We start from the raw sequence: 15,645 nt of genomic DNA on the forward strand, positions 1-15,645 counted from the left end.
GGTTTACACATAACACACTAATATGCTTCTAATATCCAAATCTGTTAAAGGATTTTTAAGTTGCATTAATTGGGTAAACCGGAACCAGGAACACTTCCCATAACACCCGATGTACTTGCTACATCATTAGAAGAATGGCATCTAGGCTAATATTAGTCTGTTTCTCTCTTATTCCAAGGTCACCGTAGCCACCAGATCCAGTCTGTATCCAGATCAGAGGGTCACTGCCGTCACCTGGATCCAGTGTGTGTCCAGACCAGATGGTGGATCAGCACCTAGAAAGGACCTCTACTGCCCTGAAAGACAGCGGAGACCAGGACAACTAGAGCCCCAGATACAGATCCCCTGTAAAGACCTTGTCTCAGATGACCACCAGGACAAGACCACAGGAAACAGATGATTCTTCTGCACAATCTGACTTTGCTGCAGCCTGGAATTGAACTACTGTTTCGTCTGGTCAGAGGAGAACTGGCCCCCCAACTGAGCCTGGTTTCTCCCAAGGTTTTTTTCTCCATTCTGTCACTGATGGAGTTTTGGTTCCTTGCCGCTGTCGCCTCTGGCTTGCTTAGTTGGGGTCACTTCATTTACAGCGATATCGTTGACTTGATTGCACATGAATGCACAGACACTATTTAAACTGAACAGAGATGACATCACTGAATTCAAAAATGAACTGCCTTTAACTGTCATTTTGCATTACTGACACACTGTTTTCCTAATGAATGTTGTTCAGTTGCTTTGACGCAATGTATTTTGTTTAAAGTGCTATATAAATAAAGGTGACTTGACTTGGAAAGAAGATTCACACTTTTGCATGAAACCCATAAGGTTGCAAAATTGTTTGTGTGGTGCTTAGCAGGGTTGGAGCATTAGAACAGTATCATTAGAAAATGATACTGTTGCAGTCTGTCTGCCCATCGCTAGAGTCATAAGCCTGGAACACACCAAGCTGACGGTCGGCCGTCGGGCAGTTTTTGTGCGTCGGCCGACTAAGTTTCCTCAGTGTGTTCCGCACCGTCGGCTGAAATTGGTCCTCGTCTGCTTTTCTTCTGCCGATTCGACATGTTGAATCGGCGTCGGAACGTCGGTGAAAGAGGGAACTCTGATTAGCTGTTCAGCTAAGTGAACGAGTCAGTGGACGAGAATAATAGCAAAACAGCGAGCCAAAACGGTACAGATAGAGGCTGTTCTAATGATATGTCATCTTACCTGATTGTTCCTTAGCGAATATTTTAATATTAACACGAGAGGAGTGGAATAAAGAAAGTGTTTAGCAGGATTAATATTCAAAACAGTAAGCACGCGCTGCTTTGTTTACGGTTTGTATAACTTCAGCCGGCAGCGTCAGTTTCCCTTTTTGAATGACGAATATAGACAAAAATATCTGCAGAAATAGACAGTTGTCTCATTTACACGCAGGTGCAGAACGCGCATTCTACCTAACAGTCGGCAGTAGTTCTCTCGTGTGTTCAAGTGCAGCTTTTTACCCCGACGCGAGGCGACAACACAGTTGGCTTTCATCAGCGCTAGTTCGTCGGCATCGGCTTGGTGTGTTCCAGGCTATAGAGGTCAATGGTCCATGCCTGTGGAACACATGAATTAGGTTCAATAAGGTTGTCCATGTTGGAGTGAAAGTAAGGCCATATAGAAAAATACAGCATAATTTCTAAGCCCAAATGCATGCCAAGGCTTTGCTCTCTGTAACTAAATTATTTTGCTGATGAAGCTTTTTTTTGTGACAAGTGCTCTGATGTGAATGCCACAGTCTTCATCCATGCCATTATGCAGTTGTGAGAAGAAAGCAACCACAGATATGGCAGAGGCATCACACATTGACCAGTTTCTTGGCATGTCTTTTTGAACTTCAATAGAGGATCTGTGGTGGCAAAATAATGGAGTAGTGGGAAAATAATGAGAGCAGAATGTAATAGGCCACCATGCCTAAAAAAGACGAAAGCCTTAATGCTGGTTGCCACCCGTGATAAAACAGAAGCAGAGACAATATACAACTACTACTCTAGTGTGGGGGGATATGATAGACAGTATGCAGGACTTGCATACTGTCTGTCATAGCTCAAAAGGGAGCAATACCACCACTCACCATTCACCACTCACTCACCACCACCTGTTATCTTGAAATACCTCCAACTTGTTCACCCACCTCCACCCCGTTATCTTGCAGATTTGGCCACTGTACAGAGAGTAAGTTGCAATTATTTTGTTAACCTTGAAATGGGTAAAAAGCCTTTCTATGTTTAATTATATTTACATTCCTTTGGGCTTTTAGTCTAAAAGTGTGCTCTTTCAGGTAAAAAGGTAGAGATTATCGTTTATTTAAATATCTTTCTTTTTTCCTACCCATAATAGAGTGTTAAACTCTCAAATGTAATTTATGTTTCATTCATAGTTAACGCATGAGGACCCCCCCTTACACAGACTCACAGGAGTAATACAATTTAAGAGGTTCCAGGAAATCCCTAATATGGTTGAAAACATCAAGCAATACCTGTAGCAGAATAAAATACAGACAGAGACATTTTGACTTTTTTCTAAATACTTTTTACACAGTACTCCAATCAACTGACCTTATAAAATACTGCAATGATAAATAGATAAACCAAGATGAGAGTCAGGCTCAGGCAAAACTAGATCAAACGAATCATATTAATATTATAACATTATAGCATATTAATACTATATTAAGAAAACATGGAAATTCAAGAACAGAGATTTAAAAAAAAAAAATAATTTCAGGCAAAAAATAAGCTGATATAAAGCTGTTGTAGTTCTTTATGATATCACACTGCATTTGTATGCAGCAAATAAGCTCAAAAGGGAAATGTATATAAATAATTACAATTAATTATAATATAAAAGCTGCCACTAGTAACTGTAGCAGAATTAATATTACCCTCAACTAAACTGTTTGCCCAGTGAACATTCAGTGGAATTTCATAACAACTCTAAAAAAATGATATTTTCATGGCCACAGAAAATAACTTTCTTACAGTACTAGTTCATTAGTCCATGTAACAAGATCAGGTATCATTAAAGGGACATTATCCACAAGCAGTGACAGAATCAGAAACTTACGGAATTTGTGCATAAAGGTTTTATTAACTAAACACTAACACAAAACTAGTCTAACAAACATACACTAACATCACTAAAACATAAAATAAAAAGGGGAGTTAAAGAGGATGAATGAACCCAGAGAATGCCGCTATGGAAAGTGAGTCAGTTAACCACCTGAGCAGAAACAATCAATACCATTTCACAACAGGGTCTACAGCTTATACTAAACCTCTGTTTGGTTTAGTTAAATGTACAATACTTGCATTGCCTTGGCCATTGAACGAGTGTCAAGATGCAGCCTCAGATAAAAGTCTTGAAGGTTTGAAGGTTTTGTGGTGTTGGAATTGCGATCAAGTTCTTCCGGGTTTGAAGAGTGTTGAACTCCAAAAATGTTTTTCTGACTCAGTTGTGATTGGGTTCTGTTCTGAGTGAAAAGTTGCAACATAGCTTTCTGTAACTTTGATGGCCTGCAGGCACGGGGGGAACCCCCATGGGTTGTGGGTGAATTAGATGTCCAAGAGGTAAGGTGGTAAGATCGCTGGAGAAGAGAGACGTGAGATCACTATTGTGGTCTTTTAACTTCTATGGATGTAACACCTCCAGGGGTCAGTGAGTTTTTTGAAGGCAAAGTTTATGCCTTTTTGTCTTCGAACATGGTATTTTGCATATGTATCTGTATTGGGTGTGGATGCAAAAAATATGAAAGATTCCTAGAACACTAATATGTTGCACGGGTATCCAAATATAATATACACTCTCGTTAAGATCATCAAAATGCGAATTTGTAGATACCAAACATGGTATAGGTGAGGTTTCATAAACTAATGGTTCTACCCTTCTACAGTATTTTCCACAAATAAAGTTAATGACAAGACAATAAATAAAATAACCAAAAGTAAAGGCTGTTACACACCAAGCTGATGGTCAGTCACTGACAAACGCAAGGCTGGCACTGAGCATCTGTAGACTTGACGCTGTGTTCTACAACGATAGCAATATTCAGAACCCTATCAATGGCTTTTTGGCTGATTGAGCATGTTGTATCAGCAGCAGAGCCAGGCAATGAGAGAGATCACTGTGATTGGCTTACAGTAAGCCAATGCACAAGAAGGGTAAATAGAAGTGATGAATTCAAGCAAACAACACAGTCAAGAGGAAACATATAAAGCTCTTCTCATTCACCTTTTTTAACTAGATGACAAATCTGTATGTGGTAAGCGAGATTTGTGTGGAAAAGAAAAGCAAGTACTGGTATGGATAGTTATTTCCTCTAAAGCAGGTGAATAAATGGGAGCTCTAGTGCAAATTCAACCGGGAAGTCTCTAATGTCATGTCATTCATTACTCATAGATCTAGCCAATCAGCACACAACACCTGGAGTATATAATTTCTGTTCATACTCATCATTGTTTTCACAGATACTGACGCCGGCATTCACTACTTGGTCAGAGAAGTCTCTTAAAACTTTAGCCCAGGTTTTCATAAAATAATGACATATAATTTAAAATTAACCTTCTGTGAATGATTGTGTAAATGACATCCCTTTCACGATGCATCAGTTAGTTAACTAATCTCAAAAATGTATGCAGTTGTTTGATCATCCCACTACAAGCGTTAATAATTTTCTCAATGGAAAATGTGAAACAATAGTGTGGCTTTTAAGTTCATATCAGCAATCATTTCAAATGCTCATCGAACTGTCACATCAATTTTACTCACATTTTAATCTCCAATTTATATTTTTGTCTGTAGGCACATGTAAACTTTCAGTTAAGACTCTCCAGGCCTCCTATAAAAAACATGACTGCTAGTCTCTTTCAGCCAACACCATGATAAGTATTTTATACACATGTGGTGTGGTGTTGAATTTATTTTTTGGAAGTTTATTCACTAGTGATGGTGAAACCAAGCTTTGTGAAGCTGGTACAATGCTGCATTGAGATGATTTGCTTCTTTTTGATACAATCTTTAAAGCCTCGGTGCCGAATGTAACATCACTACTAGGCTACTCACTCACAGTGTTTAAGACAAAGTGCATGCTCATATTGAGTGAACACTCATGGTGTGATTTTTCGTGTATGCGGTTAATCTAGCAGACTAGCGCTGCATGATTAACCCACATTGAGCCTAGGTTGCACTTTGGCTCAGTGCGATTGTGAAATAATAAAGTTTTAATTACTTGTTCAGCATATTATTGGTGAAGTACAGTACTGAGAACAGATAGAATGTATTGATTGGTTCACATAATGCTGCAAAATCTTTGAAAGCTCAGTTGTCACCTTTAACGTGCATTTAATAGAAACATGACCTTAATATATTTTTCAAATTTTGATGTGAAGCATTTACTATTTGTTTTCAACTGAAGAGAATACTTAATATGCAGTATGATTATCAAAGCATTAATCCAGTAAATCGCTTCCATCAATACCTCCAAAGTTTGCACAGACATATACAGGTGCATCTAAAAAAATTGTGAAACTCGTGTATTAAATAATTTCAGTGCACACAGACTGAAGTAGTTTAAGTCTTTGGTTCTTTTAATTGTGATGATTTTGGCTCACATTTAACAAAACCCCACAAATTCACTATCTCAAAAAATTAGAATACTTCATAAGACCTATACAAAATTTTGTTTTGGTGAATTGTTGGCCTTCTGGAAAGTATGTTCATTTACTGTACAATGTACTCGATACTTGATAGGGGCTCCTTTTGCTTTAATTATTGCCTCCGTTCGGCGTGGCATGGAGGTGATCATTTTGTGGCACTGCTGAGGTGGTATGGAAGCCCAGGTTTCTTTGACAGTGGCCTTCAGCTTTTTTTCACCTTTTTTGGTCTCTTGTTTCTCATTTTTCTCTTGACAATAGAATAGAATCTATGGGGTTCAGGTCTGGTCACACCAACACCATGGTCATTTAACCAACTTTTGGTGCATTTGGCAGTGTGGGCAGGTGCCAAATCCTGCTGGAAAGTGAAATCAGCATCTTCTAAAAGCTGGTACGCAGAAGGAAGCATGAAGTGCTCCAAAATTTCTTGGTAAACAAGTTTTCAAAAAACATAATGGAACAACACCAGCAGATGACATTCCACCCTACTGTAAATCATCACAGACTGTGGAAACTTATAACGCATTCTCATCCCAAGGCGTCATATACTGACCCTCTTGACATTTCGTCAACATCCTACGCATATGGCACCCTCTAGCGTCAATATGAGACACAGATTATGGGTTAAGGTTAGGGTTAGGGTTAGGGTTAGGGTTAGACCGCTAGGAGGCGCCTTCTGGCCCATTTTTATCTGCTTCTAATATTGACGCTAGAGGGTGCCATGTGCGTAGGATGTTGACGAAATGTCAAAAGGGTCAGTATATGACGCCTTGGGATGAGAACGGTCTGAAACTTAACACTGGACTTCAAGCAACTTGGGCTTTGAGCTTCTCCACCCTTCCTCCAGACTCTAGGACCTTGGTTTCAAAATGAAATACAAAACTTGCTCTCATCTAAAAAAAAGGACTTTGGACCACTGGGCAAAAGTCCAGTTCTTCTTCTCCTTAGCCCAGGTAAGACGCCTCTAACATTGTCTATGGTTCAGGAGTGGCTTAACAAGAGGAATACAACAACTGTAGCCAAATTCCTTGTCACATCTGTATGCCTTAACCCCAGTCTCAGTCCATTCCTTGTGAAGTTCATTCAAATTCTTGAATCGATTTTGCTTGACAATCCTCATAAGGCTGCGGTTCTCTCGTTTGGTGGCACATCTTTTTTTCCACACTTTTTCCTTCCATTCAACTTTCTGTTAACATGCTTGGATACAGCACTCTGTGAACAGCCATCTTCTTTGGCAATGAATGTTTGTGGCTTACCCTCCTTGTGAAGGGTGTCAATGATTGTCTTCTGGACAACTGTCAGATCAGCAGTCTTCCCCATGATTGTGTGGCCTATAGTGAACCAAACTGAAAGACCATTCTGAAGGCTCAGGAAACCTTTGCAGGTGTTTTGAGTTGATTCTAATTTGTTGATATAGTGAATTAGTGGGTTTTTGTTAAATGTAAGCCAAAATCATCACAATAAAAACAACCAAAGACTTAAAGTACTTCAGTTTGTGTGCACTGATTTTTTTAAGGTGAATTACTGAAATAAATGAACTTTTCCACGACATTCTCACTTTTTGAAATGCACCTGTTCCGCTTCCTTCATCAACATTTTACTCTGTAACATTACTCAGTTTTATCTGTCTCGCGTGAAATCCATGTTGGCCAGATGTGGGCCGAATCTGGGCCGAAACAGCTTGCTGCCTGGAAGCGTTGTCTTCTAAATGACGAGATAACTCGGGGAAAGAGATGACATGTTTTTACTCAGACTCATTCAATAACATCCAGTCTTTGAAACAACCTTTCGTTATCTGATGTGGTTTCATATAATTTTCCACTGATAAAGAATATGTTGTTTGCATTATTCTTTCACGTTAAGCCATCAGTTTTCATAATAGTATGTTTTGTCTTTATGTTCCTTCATTCATGTAGCCCTTTACTGTATGAGTATTTCCCTGGGGCGGTTACACTTCACTTTTCGTCCCACTGACTTTTATATAAGTACTCATGCAAATTCATCAAACCAAAAACGCAAGCTTGGTGAACTCTGACCTGCAAATTCGTGTCATGTGCTTGGGCATAGAATACGCAGGAGATGTGTCTTCACCTCCACATTTAATGAAATGTAAATTTTTCCCATGCACTTTTTTTTTGGCAAGTGTGTTCACGTAGAGGTTTTCAGGGGGCAGTGTGAAAAAAAAACCTAGATTTAAATTCAAAGAGAAAAGAGAATGACATGGTGTTTTATTCGGATCCAAAATGAGAAGATGTGATTGTGAACATTGCTAAGCTTTAAATATTCTCATGCAGTGTTTCATTAATACTCTAATCCAGTGGGTGCTCTAGTGCCAAAACTTCAAAACGAATTCATAGAAGTTATAACTTATGTGCCCTGTGGATCATTAATGTTTAGTTGGATGCCTATTTGTGACTAACTGCTATACTGTTGTGCTACATTTATTCTTGTGCAAGGGTATCTATTAAACATTGCTTTTGCACGGTTCAATAAAATGAAATTAGCTAGTAAGGTGTTGTTGTCAAAAGTGTTCTTATCCTTCTGCAAGGGTACCGCAAGGTTATTTATCAATCTTCATTCTTTGTTCCATGCATTCTTAGAATTTATTTAACCTTATATGTTATACATTCTTGTTTATTTTCTTTTGGGGGTTCACTCGTCTGGTTCCAACAGCTAGATGGAGTTTTGTCTGCAGAGTCTATCAAGAAGTTGCAGATGTCAAGCCCCAAAATATTTATATTTATTTCGGTACCAGTTTTTCTGAGTTGTCTGTTAGAACTTAAATACCAGTAAAGAAAAATCCCAGTGTCCTGCTGACTGATTTGACTGCATCTACAGTACTTTGATTTATTTAACATTTATTTAATTTATTATTACTTTATATTGTTGCCTACCTGATGGATGCAAGTTATATCTTAGTTTGGCTTCAAATTGAAAGTGAAAGTGAAGTGACATTCAGCCAAGTATGGTGACCCATACTCAGAATTTGTGCTCTGCATTTAACCCATCCGAAATGCACACACACAGAGCAGTGAACACACACACACACTGTGAGCACACACCCGGAGCAGTGGGCAGCCATTTATGCTGCGGCGCCCGGGGAGCAGTTGAGGGTTCGATGCCTTGCTCAAGGGCACCTAAGTCGTGGTATTGAAGTTGGAGAGAGAACTGTACATGCACTCCCCCCACCCACAATTGTGACCGGTGGATTGGAAAAATAAATGTGATAGCTTGATAAAAATTAAATTGATAGCCTAATAAATCATTTATCCGCTAATGTTATCTGCTCTGCAATGCTATTTACCTCATCTCTGGGGAAGGGATTCTGTACTCAAAAAAAGAAAATCCCTGCCCTGCATGAACATGCACCATAATGAAGTGAATGACTTTTCTTGTCCATAACAAGGCATCTTTATCCATAACAAGATTTTGGAAATAGCTGTAGGCTAAATCTGGTGCTAAAAGTAATGCATTTTAGCTCTAGTTTAGCTTACTTTTAGTTTCATACTGTACAGTCCAAAATGAGTCCTTATGTCTTAGTACACATTTTTTATCTGACATAGACATTATGTACAGTCCACACTGTACAGTCCAAAATGAGGCAAGAGTGTTGGTGTCTTAGTACACTGGAGCGGGTTCAGGAGCTGATTCGAGGACTGGAGCAGGCTCTGGCACAGACTCGTGGAGCGGACTCAAGAGGAGTAACAGCGGAATGGCGGCCATCTTCTGTAGAGGCTCTGGTGTGACAGCCACTGGACTAGGGAGTGCTCAGAGCACAGAAGTGGCAACCATAATCACTGGACTTGACGGTGATCCCAATGAACCAAGGTCCACTGTCGCTGGATTTTGCCGGTTCTGGCCCCCTCCCAAAAAAACTCTAGTGGTTTACAGTCCTCCATCTCCTCCACAGTGAATGGTGAGCCAGTTAGCAAAAGAGCACAATTCATAAACTCACAGAATGACCCTTGAGGACCATCACGAATGAGTTGTGATTTTAATGTTTGACTCAGTCCATAACCGAAAAAATCAATGAGCACATAGTCCGAGAGATCAGAGTGATAAGCAATGTCCAAAAAGTCCTGAATGTGGTCCTCGAGGGATAATGTTCCCTGTCGGAAGGCAACTAACCTGATCGCTGGGTCCATACTGTCCATGAAAACACTCCAAAGCCGCTTGATCCGTGTTAGGCTCAGTAAATGACAAATCAGTAGCGGATTCAAGTGCACGGTTTTATTAGAATTGTGGTCAAAAACGGCAGAGTCAAACAACAGCAAACAGGTATAATCCAGGGCAAGACAAAAGAGTAATGCACAAAACAGGTGAAGGTCAGGGTAGGCAGCAAACAATAAGATCAACAATCAGAAACAGTCCAGGGTCAAAAACAAGGCAAGGCAGCAAGGAACAAGGAAAACACAGGAATTAGAGAATGCTACAGGCTAGACAAGTCTAAGCAAGGAATGAATGGATAACCAGGCTATAAATATGGTGAGACTGATGGAGGTAACAAGACACAAATGAATGCAATAAGTGATAATGAGTCTGGCAAAGGATTATGGGAGAGTCTGTGAGAGTGGCAAGAGTCAGGGGTGGAGTGCCCTGAGAACTAAATAACTTCATGTTTGTAGATATGTCATGGCAAAGCAGCTAGCTTCCCTCCCAAAAAAGGGACAACTGAACCTTAAGATGTGTATCACAGAGGGCCAAACCGGAGAGTGATTTCTACCAAGAAGGAACCCACTCCATTCCCCCATTTACATTTACCATAAGCTTAAAAAAAAGCCCATTAACCCACTTTGGCAGAATCCCTGTTCAAAATCTAATAGTTCAACTAAAAACTTAATTTGTTCCTGTGAGGGTACTTAATTAGACATAACTTGAAAAAAATTACCTCTAGCTATACAATCTCTGAATTAACAATGGCCTCCCAAGAGTTCATTTCCATCCTGGAGTCAACTGTTGTTTCCAACGTAGTAGGAAAATTAAATGGGCTAGACCCATGCTGTTGAAACAACTTATAGGAAAGCTTTTCAATAATATTTTAATTTTCCTACTCTAGTATTTTCGAAATTGGGCAGATCTTTCCCCATTTCCTGCTCTGATATCTAATCATGAACAGTCTTGACTTTACAGAGGAACAAGAGTGAATACAAACCTTTGGCTGTGACTTCAGGAAGTTTATTTTTTCTCAGCATAGAGAAATTGACAGATGGTGATCCAGTAAGGCCCAATTAAACAAGCTAGACCCAGAGTTTTGGTAAGCAAATAAACACAGACAGCCAAACATTGTAAGTACAAGTGTATTCCATGATCAGCTGGTGAAACAATTTCAACTGTAATTTAGGTGGGAAAAAGAAACAAACTTTAATGAGATTATTAAGATGGCAATTGCAACTTTTAATTAAACTCAGGACTCCACTTTAGTCATTAACTGAGTTACTGCCAAAGGCACAAAGTAAAAATGAATGTTTTTTCTGGTAGGAGACAATGTCTGTCTGACAGAGAATAGTCTCAAAATTCTGTCTACATTTGTATTAAATAAGAGGACCTCATTGATTTTTATCCATTAATAGTGTACAAGATAAATGGTCTTCCATTAATTTCCATGCATCACTCTATCCTAAATTAGTAGAGACATGTCAGTATTAGGGGAGGACATATGCAATTATGCGCAAACACATATGTTGCAATCTAGTCTAACAAATTACAGTCTCTTCTGAACAAACCTGCAATTCATCAAAAAGAAGATCTCCTGAATTTGCTGTCTAAAGTGGGATCTTACAGAATCTGTTAAAAAGTCAAGTCACCTATATGTATATATATATATATATATATATATATATATATATATATATATATATATATATATATATATATATAGGGGCTCAAGCCACCCCCAGTGCACGCCACTGCCACTAGGGTCAACAGAGTTGTTGTACAATGGTTATTTATTTTTTGGGTTCACACCACTCTCATTCTGCCATACAGGAAGTTTTCTTTCATGAACTGTTTGTTTTATGTGCAACATTTCAATGGGTATGAAATCTAGACTTTGTCTATACCATTCCAAAACTTTAAATGTATTGATTTTGATCTATTTTGCAGTACCCCTGTTTTTATGTTTTGCATCAAAACATGACCCAACTGTGCTTTCCGTAATGGCAAATTATCCAGTTCCTGATGTAGCAAGACATCAACAAATTATACACTACCGTTCTTGACTATTGTGTGAGCTTCCTCTCTATCAATACAGTGTTTGCTTTTCATCAAACATAACCAGGCCAATATCAAACAAATAATTTTGCACTTTTCATTTTGTTCACATTGTTCCAGAAATCTTGAGGAACATTCAGTTGCTTATTAGCAATCATGAGACAAGCTTTCGTGTTTTTCTTTGTTAATAATGGTTTCCACCATGAATCCCATTTTAGCTCAGTATATTTCCTATGATAGGGTCATGTATACTGACCTTTACCAAGGTAAGAAAGTCCTGATCTTTGAATGTTGCTCTAGGGTTCTAGAGAGTTCCTGGATAATTCTGCACCAAACGATTGTGTCAGTTTAACCATCAAAGCTACACTACCACACACAAATAAATATGTGTACAAAATGAGGGACAAAGAAGTTTTCAGAGCACTGCAGGCACAAGAAAAAAAACAGCTCCCATGCATGCATGGCTTTCAGGCTGTCTGACCCTGTATGAATAACAGATTGTATAGAAAGCCATACAAAAGGGGGTAGGGGAACGTGTAGGAGGAAGAAAACAAAGATGGAAAGAAACTCACAACTATTATTTTCCAAAGTTTAAATATGTCAGCATAATTGATGTAAACAGACAAAAAGGTAAAAAAACAAAACAATTCAGTGTTCACAATCATTCAAAAACCTTGTTGTAAAATTCATATATATAGTACTGATGATGTTAGTAACTGTGGTATGCTGTTGTCATTAAGGCTTTCATTCACTAAAATCAAAATTTTAATTCTGATAAAACCAATAATAATCATTCATTCATATATATGAATTAAAGATATCAAAAATTGGACTTGCAATATGTCTGTTAAAGACCTGCTAATCTGTGACTCCAAAGATTACAAATGAATCTATCACAGTAAATATCCTAAAATCAGAAACACAGGAAATCACTTAAATAATTTGTTATTTAATACTTGACTAGTATTGGACACTATGTAATTAAATTATTTATATTTATAGACATATTTATGAATGTGCCTTCCAAAAGGATGGGCTCGCCCAGCTGTTTTTGCTTCTATTCAAGATTTTCTATACCTTCAACTCAACTTCAACTTCAGCTTCGCTTTATTGTTATTCTTCCACAGTATACAGAAGAACGAAATGTTGTTTCTGATGGACCAAGGTGCAAAGACACTGACAAAACAAATATACACACGTGCTCATGACAACATGGATCAGACATAAGAGCACATTAAATATAACTGCCAATAAACATGACGAGCACAATAAATATAGCAAAGCAGAAGTGTTAAATGAGGTAGGAATGTTAGAAATGTTAGAGTGCTTGTGCACAATTGTGTGGCTCAGAGCAGATACTAGGTTAGAATATGTGCATTTTGCACAGAGTGTCTTTAGTGCACATTGGGTGGGTTAAGTGTGGATGTATCTAAACTGATATATATCTAGACATCAGATCTTTCTTTCTTTTATTTCTTTTAATTTGTTTTGCTTTTGTTGTTGTTGTTGTGGTTCTCTTTACTTTTTAAAATAACATATAACACCACATAATAATATCTGAAAACCACAGAAATGTATATTACCCCATTCCAGGGAAAACAGTAAGATTAGCCTACTTGTTTTCTATAGGAAAACGGATCAATGTCAAATGGAAATTTACAATATTAAATATTGCAAACATAAAAAGAGATTCATTAAGTGCACAGAAAACACAAAAGTGCTTTATTGATTTTGACCCTTACCTGTTTATTTCTGTTTAAAAATGTGAGAAATAGCATACGTTACATTGTGCAATATTCAATTCGAAAATGCTTTTTGAAAATGTATTAATATATATATATATATATATATATATATATATATATATATATATATATATATATATATATATAATTTTTTTTTTTTTGTGAGCTAACAAGGCAATGAAGGCATGATCACTGACCCCCCTAAAATCACACGCATACACGATGAGCTCCATTCAAATAAACAAGCATCAGGCATCAGTTCTTACACCAACGTGTATTTTGTTGGAAAGAGAGATACATCTATTCTAGACTAAAGGTAAATTTATAATTATGCCGTATTCTTGATTTATCTATTTCCCACAAAACCTTTAAAAAATACTCACCGCAAAGCAGCTGCATCCAAGCGCAGGTTTTGTAGACGGTGGCGGTGTTGCAGAAGAAGAAGAGCGCCATACAGGCGATGCAGCTCAAAATGAGCACCATGGACAGCAGCACGAAGAAAGAGGCCGCCTTAAACGCGCCGGACGGGATGGAACTGAAGTCGGAAAATGTTCCCTGGCAAATCAGCTCCCGGTTCGAGTTACCGTCGCCCACGCAGTAATGGAACAACCCGAAGTAACCGGCATGTGGTGTACTCACGCTGTCCCCGATCCAGTAAGGCTGGATGAAAACTACCACGTTGATGGTGGCGAAGCAGATGGTGAAGATGGCCCACAGGACACCGATGGTTCGAGAGTTACGCATATAGTTATCATGGTAAATCTTTGAGGCTTCTTGCGAAGGAAGCATTTTTCTCGCTTGCTCCCAACCGTCTACTCTCCTGTGACTTGTTTCAGCTATTTCCGGCGTCTCTATCTCCCCCTATCTACCCCACCGGTACCCTCAGAAATGCGCTTCTGCCGCGAGTCCACTGACTGGAGATGAATAAAGATTTGATCAAATTTTAAGTAGTAAGGATTTGTCCGTCCTTGATTTGATTGGCCAGATAGAATAAGTATTTTTGTCACACCAGAATTGTTCATGAATGAATTAAATTATGTTTGCTATAATGCATTCAGTGAATAAAAAATCCCGTTCTGTTCCTTCCCCCTCTGTTCTAGAAAACAGGTGAGACTACTGAGATTACATTGCAAAACAAATGTCAATGGCAAAATCGACAATAAGCATTATTGCTGCTCTTTGTGTATGGGTATAAATAGTATACCCGGTGCACCTCTCATCGGCTGTACTGCTGTCAAGATCTCAGTGATGGATCTTCCTCAAAGAAACGATAGCAGATTTAACGAAATCTGGAACATCAGAGACAGATGTCGCACATTGTCGTAATAACCTGTATGTGTCCGTCGACAAAAACATCTGAATCTCATTAAAAAGGGCACTCCGTTTCGCAGTTTAGGTTTTTTCTTTCTTTTTCCAAGCCACCGCGTCAACGTTGTCCGGGCATTTTCTTCTTTGCGCGCACACGCTTATGGTGATGTTCAGAGCTGCCGGTGAATGCGCGCACACGATTTGGGATATTGCAGAAATTTCTGTAAGTACACGCCCCCTTTAATATGCGTCAGTACAAAGTAGTAACTGTAATTGTTTTCATGCCCGTTATCTGTTTACAATTGTATAGCTATTTTTATTTTAGTTTAACCTACACTAGCAGACAGGAACTGATGCTATCAATGATAAGTAATGAAATCCAAAAATATGAAATAGAATAAATTAAACCAAATTCCTGTAGATTGTAACACTAAAGTAATCTGTCACATTAAATTACTATTTTCATGTCACAGATTCAGTTATTGAAAAAAAAAGTTTCACCTGGTGTCAATTGGCATTTAGACCAATTTGTAAATGTCTGTTTTAAAGTTACTGCTTGATTGCAAATCTACGGAGCCCCGCACATGCCATGCAAGTAAGAATAAATAAAATTGTGCGCACGATTTACTAATTCGTTCCCTCAATTTACTAAAACGTGCACACGATTACTATTGCATTCCCAAATCGATGGAACAAATTAGTCG

At 38.5% G+C, this 15,645-nt stretch overlaps 1 protein-coding gene across 3 annotated transcripts in view; it reads right to left on the bottom strand.

Annotated features, from left to right (window-relative positions):
- The window catches only part of LOC132151998 (LHFPL tetraspan subfamily member 4 protein-like), a 51,166-nt gene extending 36,030 nt beyond the window's left edge, over positions 1 to 15,136 (bottom strand). For all 3 annotated transcript variants that reach the window (XM_059560603.1, XM_059560602.1, XM_059560601.1), the window contains exon 1: positions 14,017 to 15,136. In XM_059560603.1, the coding sequence (XP_059416586.1) occupies positions 14,017 to 14,422 (406 nt within the window). In that variant the 5' untranslated portion in view covers positions 14,423 to 15,136. The remainder of the gene's footprint in view (positions 1 to 14,016) is intronic.
- Between the last annotated feature and the right edge of the window lie 509 nt (positions 15,137 to 15,645).

Source organism: Carassius carassius, chromosome 10, assembly GCF_963082965.1.
Source record: "Carassius carassius chromosome 10, fCarCar2.1, whole genome shotgun sequence".
NCBI classification, from domain to species: Eukaryota; Metazoa; Chordata; class Actinopteri; order Cypriniformes; family Cyprinidae; genus Carassius; species Carassius carassius.